Source organism: Sphaerodactylus townsendi, linkage group LG11, assembly GCF_021028975.2.
Source record: "Sphaerodactylus townsendi isolate TG3544 linkage group LG11, MPM_Stown_v2.3, whole genome shotgun sequence".
NCBI classification, from domain to species: Eukaryota; Metazoa; Chordata; class Lepidosauria; order Squamata; family Sphaerodactylidae; genus Sphaerodactylus; species Sphaerodactylus townsendi.
Genome location: NC_059435.1, coordinates 17,729,864 through 17,756,803, shown reverse-complemented (window position 1 = coordinate 17,756,803; position 26,940 = coordinate 17,729,864). Strand labels below are relative to the sequence as shown.

The 26,940-nt window shown below is 44.9% G+C and overlaps 1 protein-coding gene across 1 annotated transcript in view; it reads left to right on the top strand.

The window, feature by feature from the left end:
- The window catches only part of HECW1 (HECT, C2 and WW domain containing E3 ubiquitin protein ligase 1), a 301,389-nt gene that overhangs the window by 71,717 nt on the left and 202,732 nt on the right, over positions 1 to 26,940 (top strand). The window contains 1 exon segment of the mRNA XM_048510455.1: positions 17,689 to 17,746. Coding sequence (XP_048366412.1) covers positions 17,720 to 17,746 — 27 coding nt within the window. The 5' untranslated portion in view covers positions 17,689 to 17,719.

Below are 26,940 nucleotides of genomic sequence, written 5' to 3'. Positions count from 1 at the left end.
GAAAAAAACTACACACGTGGGATCTGTTTATGCACCCATTCCGCTGCAAATATAGGCACAGAAGTTTTGTTGACTCCCTAGCTGTAATTTCAACTGGACCTATTTTATGTGCCGATTGTTGGTTTCTGTGTCAGACTGGGATCAAGGAGACCAAGGTTCAAATCCCCCTTCTGCCCTGGAAACTTGCTGAGTGATCTTGCTGGGTGACCTTCAACAGAGTTGTTGTGAAGTTAGAATGGAGGAAAGGAGAGCAGTAAACAATTTTGGGTCTCCTTGTACTGGGGAGGAATGTGGGGTGTGAATGAAGTAAATAAATAAATCTTGCCGTTTCATCCATGACTTTATTTTTGTATTGAAAACATGTACTCACTGCACAGTCGTGTGGAAATTGTGCACACCAAAGCATGCTTAGCTGCAGATTTGGTTCTCTCACCTTCTTTTGCAGCCACCTTTTCCAGCGTAATGTAGTGGTTAAGGTCAGCAGACTCTAATTTTGGGGAACCAAGTTTGATTCCCCACTCCTCCACATGAGCGGCAGACTCTTATCTGATAAACTGGATTTGTTTCCCCACTCCTAAATTCCTGCTGGGTGACCTTGGCCTAGTCACAGCTTTCTTTATACTTTTTCAGCCCCCATCTGCTTCACAAGGTGACTGTTGTGGGGAAAGAAAGAGCAGAAGTTTGTATGCTACTTTGAGACTCTCCTTGCAAAAGAGAAATGCGGGGTATAAATCCAAACTCTTCTCCTTCCTAGTCTGTATTGATTTGAATTCTGTTCCCAAGTCTCATGTATACCTAGTCACAGTTCAACTGTGCCTCGACAATAAAAACAGATAGGTAGAAAGCAGTCAATTTGGCGCATGTTCTGCTCTCGAGATACAGCACATTAGCTTTAATTGAAAATCTTCAGAAGTGAGTTCATTGGGAGAGATTGCTTAAGCTCCCAACCTTGTTCCTCCAAAGCCAATTTAGAGTAGATTTCCTGTACCTGATGTAATGGCTCTTTAGGGGCAAAGCCTGTTTTCTCATTACCCTGATTAGTCAGTGGTGGTGGTTTTATTTTTCTTGATTTACAGTATTTTTATACTGCTTTTCAAACTGAACTGCTCATTAAACTCTTCCTTAGGACATTCAGATAGCTTTAGGAAGGACTCCAGTTATCTCCCTGGCCCCTGCCTAGTGGGACTTTCTGCCATCTGCAATCAGGGACCTGCGGGATATGACAAGATTCCACAGGTCCTTCAAGTCTGAGATGTTCCACCAGGCCTATGGCTGAGGCAGTACAGTCTTACACACTTCCTGCCCTCCCCACTTTCCCTTTTCCTCCCTTCCCCTTCCCCCTTCCCCTTTCCTCTTCCTCCCCTCCCCTCCCCATCCCTCCCTTTCCCCTTTCCCCTTTCCCCTTTCCCCTTTCCCTCTTCCTCCCCTCCCCTCCCCTTCCCTACCCTTTTCCTCTTCCCCCTTCCTCCCCTCTTCTCCCCTCCCTTTCCCCTTTCCCTCTTCCTCCCTTCCCTTTCCCCTTTCCCCCTTCCCCTTTCTCTTTTCTTTTCCTTCCATTTCTTTCTCCTTTTCCCTTATTCCCATCTTATCCGTCCCCATCCCTTCTTTATTGGGTATGCTGAAGGATGAGAGCCAGATATGTGGTTGGTTATACCAGATTAGACCCGTTGGGAAACATAAGAAATCAAATAATATGGCACCAAATAATTGTAATTTTGTGTTATGACAGTTGCCAATAGGCTGTGTATTATTGCTGTTTTTAATTGATTTGTATTATTATGTATTTGTGTGTTGATATGTATGTTGTGAACCGCCCTGAGCTCAGTCTCTGGCTGGAGTGTGGCAGGATAAAAGTTGAATCAAAGTAAACTAAAGGTAGTAAGCAGGTTTCAGACCCTTTAGTTCGAGCCGTTCTATATTGTCTAGTTCCCTGACCTGGATGACCCCAGCTGTTCTGATTTCACCAAACCTCAGAAGCTAAGTATGGTTGGACCTAGTTAGGACTTGGTGTTGGAGTTAGTTGAATATGGATCAGTCCAGCCCTGTGTGTGAGTGCAGTAAAAGAAGTTATTCCAGACAAATATATGCAAAAATGGAAAACGTACATTTATTTCAAATAACTTCGGATCGCAGGCATTAGAGAGCCCAGATTTTCCTAGAGAACCCAGATTCTCCTTTTAAATCCACCTTAAAGGGAGAATCTGGGCCTTCTAGTTTAAACAACATTAAAACTGATGCTGTTTCAGGGTGGATTCCCCCCACCCCATCCCCCAAACAGCATAACTTACAATATTGTTTAGACAAGAAAGCCCAGATTCTCCTTTTAAATTCACCTGAAAGGGAAAATCTGGGGTCCCTAGTTTAAACATTGAAAATGATGCTGTTTCAGGGTAGATTCCCCTCCCACCCCCCAAACAGCATCACTTTCAATGTTGATTGTTGTGGGCTTTCTGGGCTGCATGGCTGTGGTCTGGTAGATCTTGTTCCTAACGTATCACAGAGAGAAGTCTGTTATATAATGTGTCCAGACTTCTCTTATAACAGACTTCTCTCTGTGATACACCTCTGAAGATGCCAGCCACAGATGCAGGCGAAACATTAGGAACAAGATCTACCAGACCACGACCACACAGCTCGGAAAACCCACAACAACCAGTTGAATCCGGCTGTGAAAGTCTTTGTTAATACTTTCAATGTTATTTAATCTAGGGAACCCGGATTCTCCCTTTAAATCCACTCTGAAGGGGGTGGATTTAAAGGGAGAAACTGGGGAAAATTTGAGGGTGCCTATCAGGGGAGCAATGTTTAAAGTAGCAGTACCAACATTTCAGGCTGTCTTCAGGAGACTCTCCTTCTTATACCACCCAGGTTTGGTGAAGTTGTTTCAGGGGGTCTAAAGTTATGAACCCTCAAAAGGGTAGCCCCATCTACTATTAGCCCCCTTTGGAAACAATGGGAATGGGGCACTCCCTTTGGGGGTCCATAACTTTGGACCCCCTAAACCAAACTTCACCAAACCTGGCTGGTATCATCAGGAGTGTCACCTGATGATAGCCTGAAATTTTGGTGCCACTAGCCTAAAAACTGCACCCCCTGCTAACTGACAAAGCAAAAACACTAAAAATATTTTTTAAAAATACAAATGAACCCAAATTTTTCTGCGCCCCCACATGATCAAATGGTGGGTGCCCGGGGCATTTGTCCCCACATGTCCCCATGGTGTCTACGCCGCTGGGTTCCTTGCTGGCCCAGCAAAGAGTTGTCATCTGCTGCTGAGCCAGTGCTGGTTCTGGGGTTGAGTCCAGGAGCTGGCACAGTCCCCGCAATTATTGGCATTGTGCCAGCCCAGTTGTCGTCCCTGATTCAGCGGCAGCCTCTTCTTTTACAGGATCAGAACAAATGGTCCCTTCTCTGCATTATGTAACTTTTTCAGTATTGTCAATATTAGGTGGTTTTGAAAAAATAGGATAACCTTAAATGTTGGCGGTCTGGGATTGCAGCGAGTGGAGTAAATCAGAGACCTAGTTCTGCTTTGTCACATCTACTCTTTGAATCCTCCTTGCCAAATTAGTTGGTCTTTTATTGCGAGAAAGGTACAACCGTGCACATTGGAAATTATTTTCATTTGCTTATTGCTGTGTCCTAGATTTCAGGGGATGGCTCTGCGCTGAACAGAGAAGGAAGAATTAGTGCCAGTTGGCAGGCTTTTTTGATAGACTCAGCTGTCAGGTCAAAGACTTACAAACTCAGCGGCCCCATCAAGACAGTGCTGGCTGGAAAATGGTTCTGTCACATCGGAAGAGCAGTCTGTGGAAACTGACATCAGGGTATAAACTTTCCAATGTACACGCAGAAGATTCTACACTACGGGCTAGCCAGTACTGTGAGAAACCATTCCTAATTATTCTTAATGAGAGCCAGCATGCTGTAGTGGTTAAGAGCAGGTGGATTCTAATCTGGAGAACCAGATTCGATTCCTTACTCCTCCACTTGAGTAGCAGAGGCTTATCTGGTGAGCCAGATGTGTTTCTGCACTCCTACGTTCCTGCTGCGTGACCTTGGGGTACTCACAGCTCTCTCTATACTTTCTCAGCCCCCATCTGCCTCACAAGGTGACTGTTGTGGGGAGAGGAAGGGAGAGGAGCTTGCAAGCCACCTTACAGGAGAGAAAGGTGGGCTATAAATCCAAACTCCTCCTCCTCCTCCTCCTCCTCCACCTCCTCCTCCTTGTTGTTCTTGTTGTTCTTGTTCTTGTTCTTGTTCTTGTTCTTCTTCTTCTTCTTCTTCTTCTTCTTCTTCTTCTTGTTCTTGTTCTTGTTCTTGTTCTTCTTCTTCTTCTTCTTCTTCTTCTTCTTCTTCTTCTTCTTCTTCTTCTTCTTCTTCTTCTTCTTCTTCTTCTTCTTCTTCTTCTTCTTCTTCTTCTTCTTCTTCTTCTATTCCTGCGGCATTTAGTACTGTTTGTCAGTTATGGGCCCAGAGGCATTGGACATGTATTCTTCTTAAGACCACTCGCCACTTTTGACATTGAGGAATGCACATCCAATTAGATATGCAACCCCATTTGCAGTATCGTACACCAGTCCGGTTGCTACATCATAAAAGGATGTGGTACAGCTGAAGGCGAATGGTCTTGTAATGTTTGTAACTTTCCTTGGTATTCAAAAGTGTCATTAAATGTTTGGTGGATGAGTGCCAGTGATTTTTTGTTTAAGGACTTCTGTTGGCTGAACTGTACTGAGTAGCATAGAGAGGGTCCATACAAACATATTTGTTCTATTTGTGTTATTTATAGTTCACCCTTCTCACTGTGGCTCAAGGTGGATTACACAATGTAAATCAATGCTATCAATAGGAGGCTTCATCGAGCAAGCAATATAATAGGACCAGGAACTACAGAAATTTAAAACAGAGCTGTCCTCTGCATGAAGCATCTGTATTAATTGTGATGTAGTCCACAATGCAGAACATGCTCTTACATCAGAGAAAGCACAGGACCACATTGGTCCAGGAAAATGCATTGCCTTCTTTATGAAAAATGCCCTCCTACGTAGTTTGCAAAAATATAGTTGCAATTATAAGTGGAGTCGACTCCTAATTTTTGAATAGGCTGATCTGATGGATATGTTTTGCTCAGCTTTTGTTGCAGATCTGACAAAAAGCAACATGTTCAGCATGTGGTGTGCAGCTTTCAAATTAATTTGGCTGCAAGCTGGCTTGTGGCATATGACGGGGATTGTAGCCAGCACCACATTTGGCTGCCCGTAGTCTTCTCTTCCATATGATCTCTCTCCCCTAATGAGTGGAATCCAGTTCTGTAAAACCTGTCAGAGTTGTGTTGTCGGTTTCGCTGTCAGGCGAAGTTGTGTTGTTAATTTCATTATCAGGATATTTTCAGGAGGGTAGCTGGGTTGGTTAGCAGAAGAAGAGCAAGGTTCGAGTCTAGCAGCGCCTTAAAAACTAGCAGGATTTAGCAGGGAATAAGCTTTTGAGAGCCAAAACTCCAGAGGCGTAGGGGGACAAAATGGCACCCAAGGCAAAATGGGCCCTGCCCCCCCCTCGTGGTGCCCCACCGCCGCAGCCCCCCTGCTTACCTCAGTTCCTCCCTCCTGCCCGTTAGTCCCTCTGTCCTGCAGCCTGGTGGGAACTACACTTCCCAGGAGCAAGGTCTTCTGGGAAATGTAGTTCCCACCAGGATGCTGGAGAGAGGAACTGAGGGGGAAGAGAGAAGAACAAAGGGGCAGGAGGGAGGAACTAAGGCAGTGATGGTGAACCTATGGCACAGGTGCCAGAGGTAGCACTCGGAGCCCTCTCTGTGGGCATGCACACACAGAGTTCGTCATGTGGGGGGTGGAAAATGACCCCCCCAGACACACATCTAGGCTGGCCTGGGCCACTGAGCACAACGTGCGCGCACTGTGGAGAGCAGGGAAGATTTGGCTGGCAGGCCTGGTGCCTGTACTCCAGGTGGCTGCTGCCCAAGGGGGGGGGGGGCGCAGAGGAGGCAGAGATGCTAGAGAGGTACAGAGCAGTGCGTGCAGGACTTGCTGGAGGCTAGAGCAGGCTGGCCCCTGCTCGAGCGGGTGGGGCGGAGGAAGAGGGAGCCAACCTTTTTTTCTAAACTAAAACCTCAGCATTCAGGTTAAATTGCTGGGCTGGCACTTTGCGATAAATAAGTGGGGTTTGGGTTGCAATTTGGGCACTCGGTCTCAAAAAGGTTCGCCATCACTGAACTAAGGTGAGTGGGATGGGGGTGGGGGGAAGGGGCACCCGCACCAGCGCATGCCCGGTGCACGGTGTACCCTCCCTGCTTATAGGTCCACCACTGCCAAACTCTCTTTGTCGCCTGCTGACAGAAGCTTTGACTGCAGGATCAACTCAGAATCCTTAAGAAACCAGCCTTGTTTGATTACTGCTGTTTTCTTTCTAAATTGCCCTGATGCATAACCACTAAACAGCCTGGTCGTAGCTGAATAAATGGTTCGATGCTGTAAGCGATCAGACATGTCAGGTCTCCGTATGCAGTTGGAAGTCGATGTCTTGCCTGATCCGAGGATCTCTAGATGAAAACAAGGCTGCTAAGCTGATACTGCTTGTAATTCTTCAGTTGGAAATACAGTTTTTCAGTCTGGCAGTTGCACGCAAGTCCAGGGGCGACGTTAATGGAGCAGACAGAAAAAGCTGACAAACAAGTTATTCATTATATTAGAGGTGAAAGCTGTGCGTTTCCCCCCTTCACTTGAATCCTTGAATTGCAACAAGGATTTAAAGATGTTTGTTAATATATTTCTGGAGTTGTGCGAACAGAGGCCACACACACATTTACTGTGTTTAACTGCTTTACATTGTTATTTTATATGCTGTACACCGCCCAGAGCCCTTCGGGGATGGGGTGGTATAAAAGCCTGCCTAAATACATACATACATACACACATACACACATACACACACACATACATACATACATACATACATACATACATACATACATACATACATACATACATACATACATACATACATACTATATGTGTACGGCTCTGGTATGTTTGAACTGGCCCCTGGGCTGGATTTTTCAGTATGCACACATACTAAGGCTGTGCGGGCATGGTAAATGCATGCATTGCCCCTGGTCACACAGTATAGGTCAGTGAAAGCGAACCTTTTCGAGACCGAGTGCCCAAACTGCAACCCCAAACCCACTTATTTATCGCAAAGTGCCAACATGGCAATTTAACCTGAATACTGAGATTTTAGTTTAGAAAAACAGTTGGCTCCGAGGCGTGTGTTACTCGGGAGTAAGCTTGGTGGTAGTCAGTGGCTTTGCTTTGAAGCAACCATGCAACTCTTCCAATGGGTGAATCACAACTCAGAAGCAAGCCCCATGGCCAGCAACCGAGCTTACTCCCAGGTAAAGGATCGCGCTTTAGTTCTTCGCATGAAAATCAGTGGGGTTTAACAGCGCTTAACAGGGTTACCTGCACTGCTTCCCCAAAACTAGGTCTTAGGTTTAATGCTAGTAATCGAGCCCACGGCCCAGGCCAGCCTAGATGCGGGGGGGGGGGGGGGGCTCTGTTTGCACGTGCCCACAGAGAGGGCTCTAAATGCCACCTCTGGCACCCATGCCATAGGTTCACCACCACTGGTATAGGTAATGCATGCTCCTGATATGCATAGAGGAAGGTTCCTGCTACATGCATGTGAAAAGTCAAGTCTGAAAGGGACTTGGGTAATAATAAATAAGTGAAGTCTGAAAGGGGCTTGGGTGATCATAAATCGAGACGCAGACTATCTGTTAACATTTTCTTTTTGTGATCGTATTAAAAGAGCTTTTAAAAAATTCAAATGGGGGGATGAGGCTGCTTTCTTCTGAGTGGAGCCATGAAAGGGAGTGATGGGGAGACGGGCTATTTTAACCGTTCCTTTCCTGCTGTCTTATCTGTATGGAAGATATCGGCCCTGAGCAGCGTCCATCCCCAGTTGGGATCAAATGTCCATAAAAGTGACAGACAGGGATGCTTTTACAGCAGCGAACAGTCAAGGAGAGATCCCCTCATTCTGTTTTCTCTGTGAAAAAGAGAGGAAATGCAAGGGAAGAAAGTCTTTTTGAAATAGTCTTGGAATGAAACACAATGGCAGTGCTACATTCATCGTAGCCCATATCCTGCACTGGTAATATGATATCCTGACCACATGGTGTGTCTAGCGTGGTGGTAACTATGCTTTGAAGGATAGTCAAGCTGTCTGTGTTTTAAAATGAAAAGTGATTAAAAGTGGTGGAACCTGGAGAACCTGGTTTGATACCCCACTCTTCCACATGAAACCTGCTCAGTGATCCTGGGCCAGTCGCAGTTCTCTCAGAACTCTTCTCAGTCCACCCAGAAGCAGGCCATGGCAAACCACCTCAGAATGTTCCTTGCCTTGAAAACTTAATGTGGTCACTAAAAGTCAACTGTGACTTGACCTTCTACCACCACCACAAGGCGGGGGCGGGTGGCGGGTGGTGGGTAGCAGCAGTGGCATAGTAGGTTAAGAGCAGATGTACTCTAATCTGGAGGAACCGGGTTTGATTCCCTGCTCTGCTGCCTGAGCTGTGGAGGCTTATCTGGGGAATTCAGATTAGCCTGTGCACTCCCACACACGCCAGCTGGGTGACCTTGGGCTAGTCACAGCTTTTCAGAGCTCTCTCAGCCCCACCTACCTCACAGGGTGTTTGTTGTGAGGGGGGAAAGGCAAGGAGATCGTAAGTCCCTTTGAGTCTCCTACAGGAAAGAAAGGGGGGATATAAATCCAAACCCCTCCTCCTCCTCCTCCTTCTTCTAAAAAAATAACTGCTTAAAATGGTGAATCATTCCTGTAGAATTAAGGGTAGGCTTGCTTGTGTGTGCACTACTTTTAAAGAGCACATTTGAGAGGTAAGCAGAATGTTGCTCCTCCTCTTTTCTTTGTTTGAAAGTTACACAACATTATCTAAAGAGAAGGGATGTATTTGACAGATAGACATCAAAATCAATAATAAGTAAAACTTCTCTGACTGTATTCTATTTGTAGTAAGTTTGCCAAAAAAAAATCTAGATTTGAAATGAAATCAGTCAAGGTAAATTATGTCCCAGTTTTAAGACAAGCTGATACTCCCATTAATTTAAAGAACAAGAATGAAATGTTAGCATGATAAGGGTATCATGGCGAGTATTTGGATGGGAGACCTCCAAGAAGTACCAGGGTCACGACACATAGGCAGTCAATGGCAAACCACCTCTGAACATCTCTTGCCTTGAAAATCCCACTAGGGGTCACTGTAGGTCAGGTGTGAATTCACACCAAAAAAAAAAGTACATCTTTGGTCAAGTCTTGCAAAATGAAGGCCATGGCTTGCTTTTATTGAGTCACTCATCATCATACAATTGTCAAGGTATGAGATGATCAGAAATGGTTTTCCGTTGCTTTGTTCAGTGTAGTATAACCAGGGCTAGCTGAAGTGTCACTTGCCATTGTCTACGATAGATCCTCCATTTGTATCACCTTTCCACTACCACTGCTGCCCAGTCTTCAAGGATTCCTCCATCCCATCCCCATTGGAAGTGTTTGTTCATCTTCAAGATCTCTGTGCAGTTTCAACCGCGGAGATTTTTCTTCAGCTTTTTTATAGAGCATTAGGTGACTAGTGAATCCTCCCTCCCCAAGTCACATACTTGAGCCATGGTTTTTCCCACTCAGAGACCCGTGATTAGGGTTGGGGCCTGCATAGTCCCATGCTTGCCTGCACAGAGAACCACTTGATGAACAAACAGTTACCGATTGGTGGGTTTTCCCCTTCTGCTGATGTGGCTATTGTTTGCTGAAGTGGGTGGACGTATCGTAGTGTGATGTCTCAGCAGTGACCATTTTGCCTTGAACGACTCTGCTAGGAGTTTAGCCTCTTAACAGTGTATAGACCCCTTATAGCAGTGATGGCGAACCTTTTTGAGACCGAGTGCCCACATTGCAACCCCAAACCCGCTTATTTATCGCAAAGTGCCAACATGGCAATTTAACCTGAATGCTGAGGTTTTAGTTTAGAAAAAACGGTTGGCTCCGACGTGTGCATTACTTGGGAGTAAGCTTGGTGTTGGTCGGTGGCTTGGCTTTGAAGCAACCGTGCAACTCTTCCAACTGGTGAATCACGACCCTAGGAGGGTTTACTCAGAAGCAAGCCCCATTGCCAGCAACCGAGCTTACTCCCAGGTAAAGGATCACGCTTTAGTCCTTTGCATGAAAATCAGTGGGGTTTAACAGTGCTTAACAGGGTTACCTACACTGCTTCCCCAAAACTAGGTCTTAGGTTTAATGCTAATAATTGAGCCCAGCGACCTAGGCCAGCCTAGATGTGTGTGGGGGACACTCTGTTTGCGCGTGCCCACAGAGAGGGCTCTGAGTGCCACCTCTGGCACCCATGCCATAGGTTCGCCACCACTGCCTTATAGTATTGCTTGCAGCTTTGCTGACACACACAAACCTCCTCACCATATTAAGGTGTGTGTCCAAGAGAAGTCCCTGAAACAAGCACACGAGATACGTGTGCTTCCCTAGCAGCAGAGGGGAGGGTACAGATATTTGCTTGCTCATACAGGTGAGTTTTCTTATGGGAAGGATGAATTAGGCTACTGGATCATATGCCTTGTAGTGCAGGCAAGTAGAGTTCTTCCCTCACTCCCAAACAAAGGAGGTTTTTTTTGGCAGTGTTAGGGTTTGCCCTCTTGCTCCTGGGGAGAGTGAATTGGGCTCTTTTGTAAAGTTTCACAGATTGGCCGTTGTTAAGAATGATTTTTGAAAACTACTTAAAAGTTCACGAAATAGAAGTGTGGTAGTTATCTTGCTTGGTACTAGTAATTTCAAATGCCATATATAATGTGTAACTTTGGTACCGACCTTTGAATTGTTGCAACGTTAAATAGCAGTGACTATCTGATACTGCCTTTTTCAGTACTTTTGCAGCACTCTAGACCAGCTCAGGAGATCTTTTTCAGTTTTAAATGCGGTGATTCATTTTCACTGTGTTACCTTCATTTGGCAAGTCACTTTGTAGATCAAAGGTGCAGCCTTCCCAACAGTGATGGTTTTTCCAAACTGCCAGTCTTCAAAATCACGTCTTGTTTTGACAAAGGTTTATTTATACTGTGGGTTGTGTTTTTTTAAACTAATCTGTTATTGTTTTGCTTATGGCTTGTAATGAGCTGCTTACATTATCATATAATTTTGTATACTTTCCATTGTATTTATTAATGAGTTGTCTGTGTATTTTTTTAAAACAATGATTGATTTCTGTATGTGTTCCAGTACTCATGGGGCATAAAAAAAATTTCCTCAAGGCTCTGTCCCAGATTTTAGAGCATCTTAATCAGTTGATTAAAAACACGGTGTTGGAAAGGAACAAGAGTCTGATACCTCCTCCCCAGCCCCCCAGTAATCTGGGATTGGCTGCCGGCACTTCTGTAACTACAATGGGTCTAGGGCGGTGTTGGGATCCAAAAATTTTAGTAACAGGTTCCCTCGCCATCCCCCCCTCAGCAAAGGGGGCAGAGGTGTACCTAGGCAAACCTGAGCCCTGGGCAAAACCTGAGTTGGATGCCCCCCCATGGGCAGCCACCCCACCACGACCCCAAAAAATTTTTTTGCACCAGGTCATTTCTAAATCATCATCACATTATAGAAAATGCCCCAACTCACAAATCTGAACACAGCAATGGTGAAACACGCAGGTTCTTTGATAGAGACTGGTGAGATAAAAGGTACAAAAGGTTGAGAATCAATGAATTGCAGTACCTGAAAGGGATTAACCCAGTTCAGGGAGTTACATTATTAGTTGCAATTGCTATATGGAACCTTCACGTTCAAAGGCAGTATGCCTCTCGGGGAGGCGAGGGCATGGAGGTGGAAAAGTGGACCCAATTAGTAACCCCCTCTCAGCACACACAAATAATTAGTAACCCACTCTCGGAAACTGGTGAGAACCTGCTAAATCCCACCTCTGGTCTAGGGGCTTACAAAGAAGAGAGCAGGATCACTGAAGAAGATGCTTGGGGAAGAAGGATTTCTAGATGGTCCAAAGCAGATGGTTCTTGTATGGTAGCTAAGATGTGTATAGGGAAAGGGAGGAAAGGAAGCAGTCTGAGGGTACAGGAGACACAGAAAACCCCATTGTGTGGGTAAAATTTGACCACAACTGTTTTATTGGTGTGCTGGCAAAAGGAAGCAGAGATGCAGCATAAGGGACGGATCCGGGACTGGACAGCACATCTGTCCCCCAGTAATAACTTTCCCCCAGCCCGATGAATGGTGGAAAAACACCAACGCCCGAAGCAACAAGATAATGGGAGCCATCTAGGCGCTGGCCTCTGCCTGAACTCCCCTTGCTGCCAGGGGGCGCAAGCCACCAGCAGCCCCTTCCTGGGCATGTGGTTCACAGGCTCACTCCATCCTCCAGGGCTCTTATGGAGGCCCTGGCCAAATGGGGAGGCCCAGCACATAGGCCTCCCTTCTCCTCCCCTGAATGGATCAGTCCCCTTGCACAATCCGCCAGGCTGTAACAGATGAAATGCAAATAACAACAATAATCACCGTAACCAGAATGCCAACAACAAAAAACTCAGACCCACGAGGAAGGGAGGGCAGGAGAAGCTCGGGTGAGAAGAGGCCTGCCCATATAAGGCCAAGCCCCGCCTCCTCCAGGCACATCACTCGCTCACTTGCTTTCTTTTAACTGAGAGCACAGGCAACGATATTTGTCTCCGATCTTATTTGTTCAAATAACTTGCATAGTTAAAGCAGTGGCTTCTTAGCGCTTTGGAAGACTAGCATCTATAACAGTGGTTCTCAACCTGGGGGTCGGGACCCCTTTGGAGGTCGAATGACCCTTTCACCGGGGTCGCCTAAGACTCTCTGCATCAGTGTTCTCCATCTGTAAAATGGATAAATGTTAGGGTTGGGGGTCACCACAACATGAGGAACTGTATTGAAGGGTCACGGCATTAGGAAGGTTGAGAACCACTGATCTATGTTTATTTATTTATTTATTGGTTAGGTTTATATACCGTTAGGTTTATATAATGTGTATATAGACGAGGTACTGTGCTGTGCAGAAGTCCAACAGGCCTGGTCATGCAGGAAAGTCTTTGGACTGTTGAATTGGATTGGTGTTATGCTCTAACTTGGATGGCCCCAGCTAGCCTGATAATAGATCTTTGCAGAAAACCAGGGTCAGTCCAGATTAGTACTTGAATTGGAGGTTACCAAGGATGGAGGCATGTCATGGTAAAAACCATCTCATTTCATGTCTTGTCTTGAAGACCCTGTGATTGCCTTGAAGACCCTGTGAATTACCTGGAGATTTGGGGGATGGAGCCTGAAGAAGGCAGAGTTTGGGGAGGGAAGTGTGTGAACGGGCAAAATTCATACGGTCCACTTTCCAAAGTGGCCGTTTATTCCAGGGGGATTGATTATTGCTGCAGTTCTAATCCTAGAACAGGGGTCTGGAACCTGTGGATCTCCAGATGTTAATGGACTACAATTCCCATCAGCCCCTGCCAGCATGGCCAATTGCTGGCAGGGGCTGATGGGAATTGTAGTCTGTGAATCTGGAGAGTCACAGGTTGTAGACCCCTGTCCTAGAATCTCCAGCTACTATCTGGAGGTTGGCATCCCTACCCCAGAGATTGCCACATTGGCTGTGACTTGAAGGCACCGTCGACCACCATAGATATTACAGTGTACTGTTATGCCTTTGAAATTAGACCAGATTTCATTTTTCTACTTCCTTCTCTTCCCCTTAGTTTCACGAACCATTTATTTTGCTGCTTCTCTTTGCTTCCCTTTTGCTCTTGTGTCATCCTCCATCTTCCTACCTCCTCCTTTTTCTTATGAATGCATTTCTGTCTTTCCATCTCCCAAGTCATTCCGTCATTATATAATTTCCATCCCAACTGTATTCCAGAAAGACTTGTTTTCTGCGTCGCGTTTAGAATTATTACAGGCACAACCAGGAGTCAGAACATCCAGTCGTATCTATACCTTTTTTGGGGAAAAGGAGACATTGCGGTTGTGTGTCCTCCAGCAGAAGCCAGGTGTGCAAGCTTCTTCATTTCAGAGAGGACCCGATTCTCTTTTAGGGTGCGAGAATTGTCCTTAAGGCCCCTTATGGAGCAGCAGTGGCATAGGAGGTTAAGAGCTCGTGTATCTAATCTGGAGGAACCGGGTTTGATTCTGCCGCCTGAGCTGTGGAGGCTTATCTGGGGAATTCAGATTAGCCTGTACACTCCCACACACGCCAGCTGGGTGATTTTGGGCTAGTCACAGCTTCTCGGAGCTCTCTTAGCCCCACCTACCTCACAGGGTGTTTGTTGTGAGGGGGGAAGGGCAAGGAGATTGTAAGCCCCTTTGAGTCTCCTGCAGGAGAGAAAGGGGGATATAAATCCAAACTCCTCCTCCTCCTCCTCCTCCTCCTCCTCCTCTTCTTCTTCTTCTTCTTCTTCTCCTCCTTCTCCTTCTCCTTCTTCACATGCAAAATAATGCACTTTCAATCCACTTCCAATGCATTTTGAAACTGGATTTTACTGTGTGGAATAGCAAAATCCACTTTCAAACAACTGTGAAAGTGGATTGAATATGCATTATTCTGCATATTCAGAAAGATGGGGAGCCTCAGAAAGATGGGGAGGGCAAGCATTAGGACCCCGACGGAGCCTTCCTCCACAAAAGAGGTTCAGGACATTGTGGTGTATTGATTCCCACATCTCCTGTCATCTTCTTCCCATGAAAGACATAGTTATAGCAAACTTTGGAAGATCAATATTTGCAGAGATTGCTAAAATAAAATGGGGATCAATAAATCCTACTATTGAACTAGCTTTACTCAATTTATCAATGAAGACACCCATTGTATACAAAAAACCCTGATTAACTTTTTATTAGTTGCAGTTAGAATGCTTATTGCCCAATGTTGGAAGAATGCCAAAGGGATTTTCCTAGATAGGTGGCATGATAAATATAGGAATAAAGTGGCCCTTGAAAGTTTAACAAATGAGTATTAGATTAATTCAGGGTAGGAAAAGGAAAGATACGTTTAGGATAATTTGGATAGTTTTATCATTTATTTAACAGAATTGCAAGAGCGTAGTTTGTTAAAGAATTTTCTTTAATGGTTTGAGGGCCTTACATGAAAATGCCACAGGTGTCAAACTTGCAGCCCTCCAGATGTTATGGGCTACAGTTCCCATCATCCCCTGCCAACATGATGCTGGCAGGGGATGATGGGAACTGTAATCCATAACATCTGGAGGGCCGCAAGTTTGACACATTTCTTTCTTTCTTTCTTTCTTTCTTTCTTTCTTTCTTTCTTTCTTTCTTTCTTTCTTTCTTTCTTTCTTTCTTTTTTATGAATATGTAAAGTCTCAGCCATCTTAGAGGGAAGCACGAGCACACACAGCTCTCTTTTTGTTCTTTCATTTTCCGTTTATTGTGTTGTGTGTTTGGGGTTTTTTTCTTTATCGTAACCTGATGGTAATATCTTGTGTATTTGGTTCTTTTGCTTGTGTGCGGTACTTGATTTTTTGTTCCGCATGTGGATATATTTGGCAAAAAGAAAAGGGAGGGGGAAAAAGAACACCCAAACATGCTGTGCAGCTCAAGGGGTCAAATTTGGGCTAAAGTTTAAGTTGTTTTTTATACCGTTCTTTTCTCAACCTTTTCAGGAGCCTCAAAGTGGCTTAAAATCACCTTCTCTTGCCCTCCCTGCCTACAGATACCTTGTGAGATAGATGAAACCACTGGAATATCTTTGGGGGGGGGTGGGGGGCTCATTTGACCAAGGCACCACTCGCCTGGGTCACATTTTGCACCCCTCCCCCACATCTTCCCTTCCCCGTCACCCTCCCACTGGGTGGCACGTGAAAAGCGGCATCCAGATCTAAAGCACTGTGCAAGGACACCTGGATGAGGTGGAGGAGGAGGAGAAGTGGCGTCCAGAGCTCCTCCTCTTCCAGGCAGCCTCGCGCAGCTTCTCCCTCCTTGCCTGCTTGTTTGCCTGCCTCACTGGTGCTCCCCCCCCCCCCATCGGGGTGCCAGGCTGCACCCTCCCCAGCAGAGCTGGATTCTAAGAGGCTTCTGAGAAACTGGTTCACGGCTCAGCCGTGCTGCCAACACCAGTGGCCTCTGTGGCTCCTCTAGACAGCTGGCTCTGCCAGCCTCCACCTCTCGGGCTGCTCTTGGGCCACCGGCCAGCCCCCCCCCCCTTGGGCTTGGAGGCAGCAGCCCAAGAGGCGGATACTGGCAGGATGCAGAAGTTTGGGGGAGGCATGGCGGCTGGTGTTTGTAAAATATTTTTTTCAGGGGGTGCAGTGGGGGGAGTCTGGGGGACCTGGTTGCGGAAGTTCAGCCAGGGCCTGGCACCGGGGAGGGGGGCAGCATCCGGGACTTTTCCCAGTTTCCCTTTTGTATAGGTACGCCACCGTGGAACTGAGTTTGAAGAAAACTGTGATTAGCCCAAGGTCACCCAGCAGGCTTCATGTGTAGGAGTGGGGAAACAAACTGGTCCACCGAATTAGAGTCCACTCCTCATATGAAGGAGTGGGGAATCAAACCCGGTTCTCCATACTAGAGTTCACTGTTCCTAACTGCTACACCATGTTGGATGCAAGTTCTCCATAGGAAAACTTGGAGAAGGGAGTTCTTGGGTGGGAGAAAAGTTCTTTACAATTTTTTTAATCTTCCCCCTCTTTGGCTTTCACAACTCTAGGAATGCGGCTGTGTTTTATTGATTCCAGAAAAGTAGCAAAATAAAACAGAAGTCCAGTGGCCTTAAAGACTAACAATACTTATTCCAGCCCGATCTTTTGTGAGTCCTTTACCCCAAGAAGAAATGAGCACTGATTCACAAAAGGGAAGGCTGAAATAAACATTTTAGGTGCTACTAGACTTCTGTTTTATATTTTAGCACTATAGGGTTCACTAACAATATTAGGTGGGCATGTCTCGTTCAGTTCAGGAAGGCTTTGGAATATCTAATTGTGCCTGGATTATGTCCCTACTCAGATGCATAAAATCTAGAAGGAGGAGAGGGTTGTAGACAGTGGTGGGATTCAAATAATTTAACAACCGGTTCCAGTGGTGAGATTCAAATAATTTAAAAACTGGTTGTTTACAAGCACCACTTTAACGAACCGTCTGAATCCCACTACTTGTAGATGATTTGATAAAGCTTTAGGAATTTAGATTTAGACGCAAGTTCTGGTGTTGTCAACGTATTCTTGGTCAATACAAAATAAATGCAAGTATAATAACACTCGCAAATAACAGTACGTTAATTATAAATCTTTCCTAGCCAAATGAAGAATTTTTATATTCTTCCAGGCAATTACGAAGCTTTTATTTTGTTCTTTTCAATGCATGGTTTATTGGTTCAGCATTCAAGTCTGCATTAATAAAGCATTAGGAGATTAATTCCCTGTATATTCCCTATGAAATATTTAGGGAATAAATTCACCTTATTACAAAGCCAAGGTATAAAATATAAAGGGAATAAACTCACCTTATTCAATAGCCAAGGTATATTGGGGGCGAAGAGCAATGTTTTCTGTTTTTTTTCACATATATTGTTTCTGTGTTGCTGTGTTGCTTTGGGATACATACTGAGTTTAACCTCATTGAACTTTTCCCCAGGAATTGATGCACTTACAATTGACGAGTCATTATGCTGCTCCACCTGTGTAGTGTTAAGGTCAGTGTGTTTTTCTGATTATAAAAACCATTCATGTCATTCTGTTATAAATCCACATTCGTTCATAGCGGAACGTGCCATAGCCCAGATCTGGTTGCAGGTTCGCCAATCACACCCTGTTCAAACAACTGATGCAAGCATCCAGACTGGAGAAACAAGGTGTCTACAGCATCCCCAGCTGTAAGGGGGATTCTGATTGTGTCTGATTTTAGAGGCAGAAGGGAAAATGTTGGGTGGGTCTCATGAGCATTATACTCTGTCCTACCACAAGATAAAAATTCTGTGGTGTTTGGAGGAAGTTAAAGCAGTGAACTTCCGCTGTAGAAAAAAAAGTCCAGATGTTAAAATGGCCGGCACAGATAAAACCACCTGTACCTCGGGAATCCCTTGGGCTATCACAGCAGTTTTAGCTACATTGTGCTCAGTGACCTCTGAGGATTCTCTCCCAATTAATCGGTTCTTTGAAATTTGAACCCCCAATTTTTCCAAAATGGCCACTGCAGGTAAAAATGCCTGTATCCTCTGGAATCCCTTGAGCTATCAAAGTGCTTTAACTGCATTGTGCTTGGGGGTCAGCTAGGGATTCTTCTCCATCCATCAGTTTTTCAAAACTCAAACCTTCCAATTTTATCATTTTTTTTCCTGGTCCCCTAAGCTGGCTACCACCCCCTTTCAATATGAAGAAGGTGGCTGCGGATTAATTCAACCTTGAGGTCCTACCTTTCTGTTAGACAAGGTTTAGCGTTTCTCTTTAGAACATAAGAACATAAGAACTAGCCTGCTGGATCAGACCAGAGTCCATCTAGTCCAGCATTCTGCTACTCGCAGTGGCCCACCAGGTGCCTTTGGGAGCTCACATGCAGGATGTGAAAGCAATGGCCTTCTGCTGCTGCTGCTGCTCCTGAGCACCTGGTCTGCTAAGGCATTTGCAATCTGAGATCAAGGAGGATCCAGATTGGTAGCCATAGATCGACTTCTCCTCCATAAATCTGTTCAAACCCTTTTAAAGCTATCCAGGTTAGTGGCCATCACCACCTCCTGTGGCAGCATATTCCAAACACTAATCACACGTTGCGTGAAGAAGTGTTTCCTTTTATTAGTCCTAATTCTTCCACCCAGCATTTTCAATGAATGCCCCCTGGTTCCTAGTATTGTGAGAAAGAGAGAAAAATTTCTCTCTGTCAACATTTTCTACCCCATGCATAATTTTATAGACTTCAATCATATCCCCCCTCAGACGTCTCCTCTCCAAACTAAAGAGTCCCAAACGCTGCAGCCTCTCCTCATAAGGAAGGTGCTCCAATCCTTCAATCATCCTCGTTGCCCTTCTCTGCACTTTTTCTATCTCTTCGATATCCTTTTTGAGATGTGGCGACCAGAACTGAACACAGTACTCCAAGTGCGGTCGCACCACTGCTTTATATAAGGGCATGACAATCCTTGCAGTTTTATTATCAACTCCTTTCCTAATTATCCCCAGCATAGAGTTTGCCTTTTTCACAGCTGCCATGCATTGAGTTGACATTCCCATGGAACTATCAACTAAGGGTGTTTCCGCACTACAAAAGGGAGTGAAGGTCGACTTGGTTCCCTTCAATGGGGGGCGATTCCTGGCTGTCCGCACAGCAACTTCCTTGGCCCCCTGGAACCGAGCTAAGTGGGCGGGTACCTGTTTCGCTCCTCAATCGTGATTGGCGCTTGTGTTACGGAGGGAAACGGGAACGTTCTTTGTTTTTTTTTTACAGTTTCCGTACGTCGCAGCTACGTAGCATTGACACGCTGAACTACTTCCGGCGTAGTCGGAGCTACGAAGCTTTGGCGCCAAAATTTTTCCAGTCAGTGATTTCTCCTCGTCACTTTCAAACTTTCTCGATATCGTAGCTCAAACGTGAGGGAAACTGTATTAAAAGCCGCGACTCTCTACCCGTCACGACTCTTCCGTTCCGCGCATGCGAACGGCTGCTCCTGATTGGTTGAATGGATGCGGTGTCGCTTCGAAGGCCCGCATTTCAAGCTTCGGGCGATATCGACCTTTGTTCCATTCAGCGAAGTCGCAGTTCATAACTGCGACAGGGATGTCACGGTTCCGAGCGGGGGGAACAGCGACAAGACAACGTCGAGCTCGGTTGTAGTGCGGATACACTGAGTTGAACCTGAGTAGAAACCGGTACAACACAGTAAGTGCGGAAGGTCCCTAAGACGCCCAAATCCCTTTCCTGGTCTGTGACTGATAGCACTGACCCCTGTAGCGTGTATGTGAAGTTTGGATTTTTTGCCCCTATGTGCATCACTTTACATTTTGCTACAATGAACTGCATTTGCCATTTCTTAGCCCACTCACCTAATTTATCAAGGTCCGCTTGGAGCTCTTCGCAATCCTTTGTGGTTCTCACCACCCTACATAATTTGGTATCATCTGCAAACTTGGCCACCACACTACCCACCCCTACTTCCAGGTCATTTATGAATAAGTTAAAGAGCACTGGTCCCAATACGGATCCTTGGGGGACACCACTCCCTACATCTCTCCATTGTGAGAACTTCCCATTTATACCCACCCTTTGTTTCCTGTTCCTCAACCAGTTTTTAATCCATAGGAGGACTTCCCCTCTTATTCCTTCATTGCTGAGTTTTCTCAGCAGTCTCTGATGAGGAACTTTGTCAAAAGCCTTTTGGAAATCCAAGTAGACAGTGTCCACTGGTTCCCCCTTATCCACATGTCTGTTTACACCCTCAAAGAACTCTAGTAAGTTTGTAAAACTTTGTAATAGCATACCATATATTGTGAAGGTACTTTGTCATACATGCAATTCATTCCAAGAATCAATCTAAGGGAGACACTGGAGGATTTGTGAATGAATTTCCAGTACATTTTTATTGCTGAGTGTCACTCAACAGGGTCCCTAATTTGGACAGGGCTATGATGTGGAGGCATAAGTAAAACTCCCCTGTACTGTTTTCCTGACTTCAGATGACTCCTCAGCTGAGGTGACTGAGTCAAGTGAGGCTGGGAAACTGGCCCATGGAAAAAGGTTTAACCCCCTCTCTGTGCTCCAGCTCCAATCTGAATTGAGGCCCCTTTTGCTTAGTAGTAAAAGACATCACTTCCAGTCTGCATCCACATATTGATGGGTATTGCTCTGTTGTCTTGTTATAGTGCTTGTTCTCCTCTTAGATTGTCTTGTCCACAGGGGAAAATCTAGTTGCGAATTATTGCTATAGTGCCTCGCTAGCACCATATCCAGTGATGTATGGATGCAGTTTTTGAGTGGTTTCATCCTCTTGCCAGAGAAGAATCCCAACTAACCTGAATGAACTTCAGCAACTGATGAATTCTTCCCCAAGTAATATAGGCCTACTTTTTAAAGTTCTGGAAGTACCATAGCCAGATCCCCTTTGAACTACATGTTTTGCATAAGGATCCTTCCTTGGGAGAAAATGTGAAAACCCAGACTAATATGTTATGCCAACTACTGGTCTCATGTCCCACTACTCCACGTGAGCAGCTGAGTCTTATCTGGTGAACCAGATTAGTTTTCCCCCCTCCTGCATTATGCCAACTACTATTTCCAATTTAGAAAGTCCTGTATCAATGAGTCCTTTGTCCACAGAAAAAGCAGAACACAATTGGTGCAGTGGGAAAAATAGTTTATTCAAGTTTAAAAGTGGTTTCCCAGACTGCCCTGAAATCAAATAATTCCCCCTCCTTTCATTTTATAAGAAAGTTTAAGAAAGAGTTCGTTTTGAAATTGCGTTGCTAAAAGTCCATTTTGAAGATCAATGTGTGTCAATGTAATTTTTTTTCAGTGTCTGCCTGCACACATATTGTTTTTAAATCTAGCTGTGACACTTACTGTTTAAAAAGCACTGGGCAGGTTGGATATCGTAGTTCTCGTGTTGATACTTAGCCAAACACCGAGAATGCACCTGCCACTCTTACCCATGTGGCATTTGTTAAAATTCACACATTTGTTAACCTAGACTGATTTCACAGCCATCACAGTGCATAAATCAGTCGTCACAAATTGCACAATGAATGAACTCTGTGGTGTTTCTTAAGCAATTGGCATGAATGGTGTAATATGAGAATCTGGCATGCAGGAGATTCTTGTTATTTTGTACTTTTTGCAGACACGGTACTTCTAAATCATGATGTGATTGTACAAACTGAGAACATGTGGCTGTGTTTTCCCGGTGCTATTTCTGTCTTGGAAATACAGTATTCTCGTGATTTGTTACTTATTGCATTCTCCTAGTTGCTGAATCCACAGAACAGCTTCATTTCCAGGAAAATACCGATTTCCAAGAAGTGCCTTGTGTTTTTTTCTGTTTAATACATATGAACAGATAATTGTGTTTTCTAATTTCACTGTGAACTGTCTTCTGCTGTATATGCTGTCTTCACCCTCTCCCCCCCCTCCCCCGCCCAGTTTAATTTCTTTCTTCTTTAAGTCCTTTCTTCTTGGGGAGATATTTGCAGCTTGTTGTCTGTGTATTTGTGTACAAAACAGTGGTGTAATTGCTGGAGGAATACATGCAATCAGTTTACATTAATTGCATCAATTGCCTTTCTATTTTATCTCTCTTTGGCACAATATTCATAATTGTTAATCTGTTTAGTTTTTGAAAAGAAATTAATAATCTGCGTGGATGAAATAGAAATCCCGGCAAATTTAGGCATGTTCCCTTTTGTACCTTGCTGCTTTGCAGCTGCTCTTCTCCTCTTAGAGTTGCCAATTTGGGATTGCGAAATTCTTGGAGATTTGGGTTGGAGCCCAGAGAAGGGGGTTATGAGGAGAGGAGAGACCTCAGTGGGTTATAATGCTATAGATTCCAGCCATTTTCTCCAGAGGAATGGATCACTGTATTCTGTAGATAAGTTATAATCCCAGGAGATCTCCCGGCCCCACCTGGAGGTTGAATCCCAAAAGCCACTCTGTATCTTGTGGCTAACATAGCGGGTGAACTATGTTAGCCGGGCTTTTGGGGAGGTTCGCTGTTGAGGTGCTATCCCTTGTATCCCATTCCATCCTTGGAATTACCTTCGAGATCGACCGCCGCTGAGCTGGGCTGCTGATAAAGGTAAAGTTTCCCCTTCAGTCATGTCCGACCCTGGGGTACCACTGCAAGCAGTGATTTCATAGGCAAGCCTCTTTTGTGGGGTAGTTTGCCATTGCTTTCCCCGGCTATTCTTTACCCCCTAGCTGTGAGCTAGGTACTCATTTACCGACCAAGAAATGGATGGATGGCTGAGTTGACCATGAGCCAGCTGCCAGGATAGCTGACCCACAGAGGGCTCGAACTCCTGACCGTGTGAGAGGCAGTGCAAGCCACATGACTCCTCAGGCTACTGATACTGACACTGATATTGATATTTGGATTCTCAAGCTGTGGAGTTATTGGATGTTTAAACGGTTTTAACTAATATGTAATTTATGTTTTTATTTGTTTTTGTTGATTGTTTGATTTGGTTTTTGGTATTAAATTGTGCACCGCCCAGAGCCCTTAGGGGATGGGGCGGTATATTAAATCGAAATAATAAATAGACATAGACAAGCCTTTATTGGCATACCAAATTACAATAAAACAACTGTCCATAAAAGACAGATAAATACAACAAACATTCAGAGTCTTATCAATAGTGTAGTCCAAATGAACTCATCAAAAGTGCCATTCCCATACACCTCTCCACAGACCAGACTGAAGACCCACCAACAGAACCCAGGCATCACAACAACATACGGTATCAACACTCCACTATAAAACACAGAGTTTGTTGGGGTGGCGCCAAACACAGAACAAAGGATAGGGGACAAGGAAATGGGTGAACAATTGATCTGACTCCAATAGGTTGCCACAGCCTTCAATTGTCAAACCATCTGGCAATCGATAACAAAACTACGACATCTCTCTATAAATCACCCATAGGTTATTTGACTTTGGATGACCATGAACCCACAGGTTACTGGCAGAGGTAGGCACTGTTTACCAGTAGCAAATAGTTGATGTAACCAACATTGTTGTTATGATGATAGCAATCTAATGCTTAGTATCCATCTAGAATTGCGTCTATAATCTTTAAAAGATATTTTGCTACGCTTTCACAGAAGTAAGGATCAAGGTTATCTAAGATTAAAGGAATCCTAAGAGCATCAGTTAAATGATTGTATAGGAGTGAAGCAATGATGGGTTGGGTCATTCTGATCTTGGCAAATCTTGCACAATGAAACAGAGTGTGCTCCAGTGTCTCAACTTGGCCTGAGTTGCATGGGCATAGCCTCTTTTGTTTATCTATATGTTGGTATCTGCCTTTAAGGAGCATAGAGGGCAGAAATAATAAATAAATAAATACACAAACAAACAAATAAATAAATAAACTCCACAAGTACCCCACTACAATAATTCCTTACAAACAATATATAATCAGTTTACAAGAAACATATTTGGTAGATTCTCTATTTCGATTAAAGATCCTCCATTTTAGTTTCATGGGTTCTTCAGCATAAATATTTTACAGCTTCTTTTGTCTGTAGAAGCTTCACACATAATAATCAAACCGAAAACAATTACAGCATTTCATAGTGTAACGTTCACAATGATGGGCCCACCTGGAGGTTGGCAACCTTTGTAGTCAGAGATTGCTTCCAAGGTTAAGACAGAGTTCGTGCTGTACTAGCAGGGTTCCAAAGCAGTGGCAGAAACGTGGGGCCCACAGCTTCCGTTCCATGTACATGTGCATGTCTGTTCAGCCCGCTGAAGTCACAGCCGGCGTGCACATTGGTTGCTGCTGCCCTGCCAGCGACTCCGTGTCTGCAGTGCTAGCATAGCATTCCTTGTGCCTCCACTATCATCTGCGGTTCACAATACTGGGACTGTCTCCTGTTCTGTTCCCTTAGGGCAGAGGTCCCCTGCATGGTGTCCATGGTCACCATGGAATCTGCTGAGACCTTTTCTGGTGCCAAGTGTTCTAAGAACGTGGGTAGGGCTAGTTGGGGCTTTTGCCTATTGGAGAGCTGATTTGCCTTTTGATTGCTTGTTGGAGAGCTGATTGGCTGTGCAGATGTTTAAAAACATTGCTTTGGCAGTCGCTATCAGCCCAGCATAAGGATCTTCACCGTGTGAAGGAAGGTGAGCTGCGGCAAACATGTTGTGGTTGATCTGCTGCCTTTGGCCGCCATTTTGTGTCTTCCCCCATCACATTGTGTCAAAATTCCAATGAGCTCTCAGGACTCCTGTTTCAGGGTGTTTCCTTATGGGTTTAGTTTCTTCATGTTCAATGCTCGTTGGGAAGTGTTTTTTCTTCTTGCTTTCCCTGCAGCTTCGTGGTGCATTTGTGCATCTGCTGAGTTTTTTCCTAGTTTTTCTCTGATCTTTACCAAACTTGCTTGGCTGCAAGGATTTGGGAAAGATGTCAGTAAAACCTGGTTGGCTGCTGTGCGGGTGGGAAAGTTTGGATTTTCCCCGTTCCACCCACACAGCAGCGATTTTCCCCACAACAACCATTTCCTCTCCCTGACACCAGGGCTTTTCCCCTTTTTTCTTTAAATCGGCAATTGAGTAGTGTTGCGTCAGTGTTCCATCATACTGACATTCCTGTCAGGTTCCCAAAAGAAGAAGAGTTTGGATTTATACCCCCCCCCTTCTCATAGGTAAGGAGACTCAAAGCAGCTTACAAACTCCTTTGCCTTCTTCTCTCCACAACAGACACTTTGTGAAGTAGGCGGAACTGAGAGAGTTCAGAGAGAACTGTGACTAGCCCAAGGTCACCCAGCAGGAATGCCGGAGGGGGAGAAACTAATCTGGTTCACCAGATAAGACTCAGCTGCTCACGTGGAGTAGTGGGACATGAGACCAGTTCTCCAGATTAGAGTCTACCTGCCCTTAACCACTACTACACCATGCTGGCTCAGCTTTCATTTTTTTAAAAAAAATTCTAACTCCTTTAGTTGCAAATTAAGAAAACAACTGTCAGTGAAACTTGCTGTGTAGAAGTCCTGTTCCACTGCACTAGATTAGGAGCTGTGGGAGCAATGAGGAACTACATAAGTGGAAAATACCTTAGTGGTACCCTTAGCTCTTTCCCTTCTTAGCCATAACTAGTGTCCTCACCTGCCTTCCAGAAGCTCTTTTTAACATTCCTTATGTTCTTTCTACTAACACTCAGTTTCTCCAGTACTGCTGATAAATCTATTAGGATTGTCAGCTTTGGGCTGGGAAATACCTGGAGATTTTGGGAGTGTAGCCTGCGGAGGGCAGTGTTTGGGGAGCGGAGGGACTTCGTTGGGGTATACTGCCACAGAGTCCAGTTTGCAAAGCTTCCATTTTCTCCATGTGAACTGGTCTCTGTCACCTGGAGATTAGATATAATGGCAGGAGATCTCCAGCCACAACCTGGAGGTTGGCAACCCTACCCCCTGCTCTTGATCACCTGAAGTTTCCCATATTGTCCAGCCTTCCTCACAAGACCTGCTCTCTGTGGCTCCACCTTCAGAGGAGAGGTTGATGAACCAAAGAGGGCCTTTTCAGTAGTGGCACCTTGCCTATAGAATGTCTTGCTTCTGAACCCTCATCGTTCTCTTTTAGGTACCAGGCCCAAACATTTCTGTTTGCCCAGGGTTGCTCTTTTAATAGTGTGTTTTAGTCTGAAAACTGTTTCTCCCGTTAAGCTACCCAGTAATCTTTTATCTTCTGGCTGGGTTTTTATTGCGAGATTTTATTGAACAACTTTAATGTCTTACAGGGTGTTGTGGGTTTTCCAGGTTGTATGGTGCTGTTCCAGTAGCATTTCTCCTGACGTTTTGCCTGCATCTGTGGCTGGCATCTTCACAGGAACATCAGGAGAAAATGCTATTGGAACACTGCCATACAACCCGGAAAACCCACAACACCCTAGTGATTCCGGCCATGAAAGCCTTTGACAATACATTTAAGGTCTTATGTTTTTATTATGTTTAATTTCATAAGCTTCTTTGGACAGGTTCGCTGGAGAGGTGGCATTTTTCCCCCCTGAACAATAAAAAATAAATTCTGTGCAATTTCCTTCTCAAAATGTTTTGCCCATTCTGTAACAACCCCATATCTCCTGAAAGTAATATTTTCCCTCTTATACCTCCTACACATCCTTCTAGCACAGATTCTTCTGATTTTTATTTCTGTTTCTCTTTCCCAGATACTCCCTTTCCACTTCAAGTCTC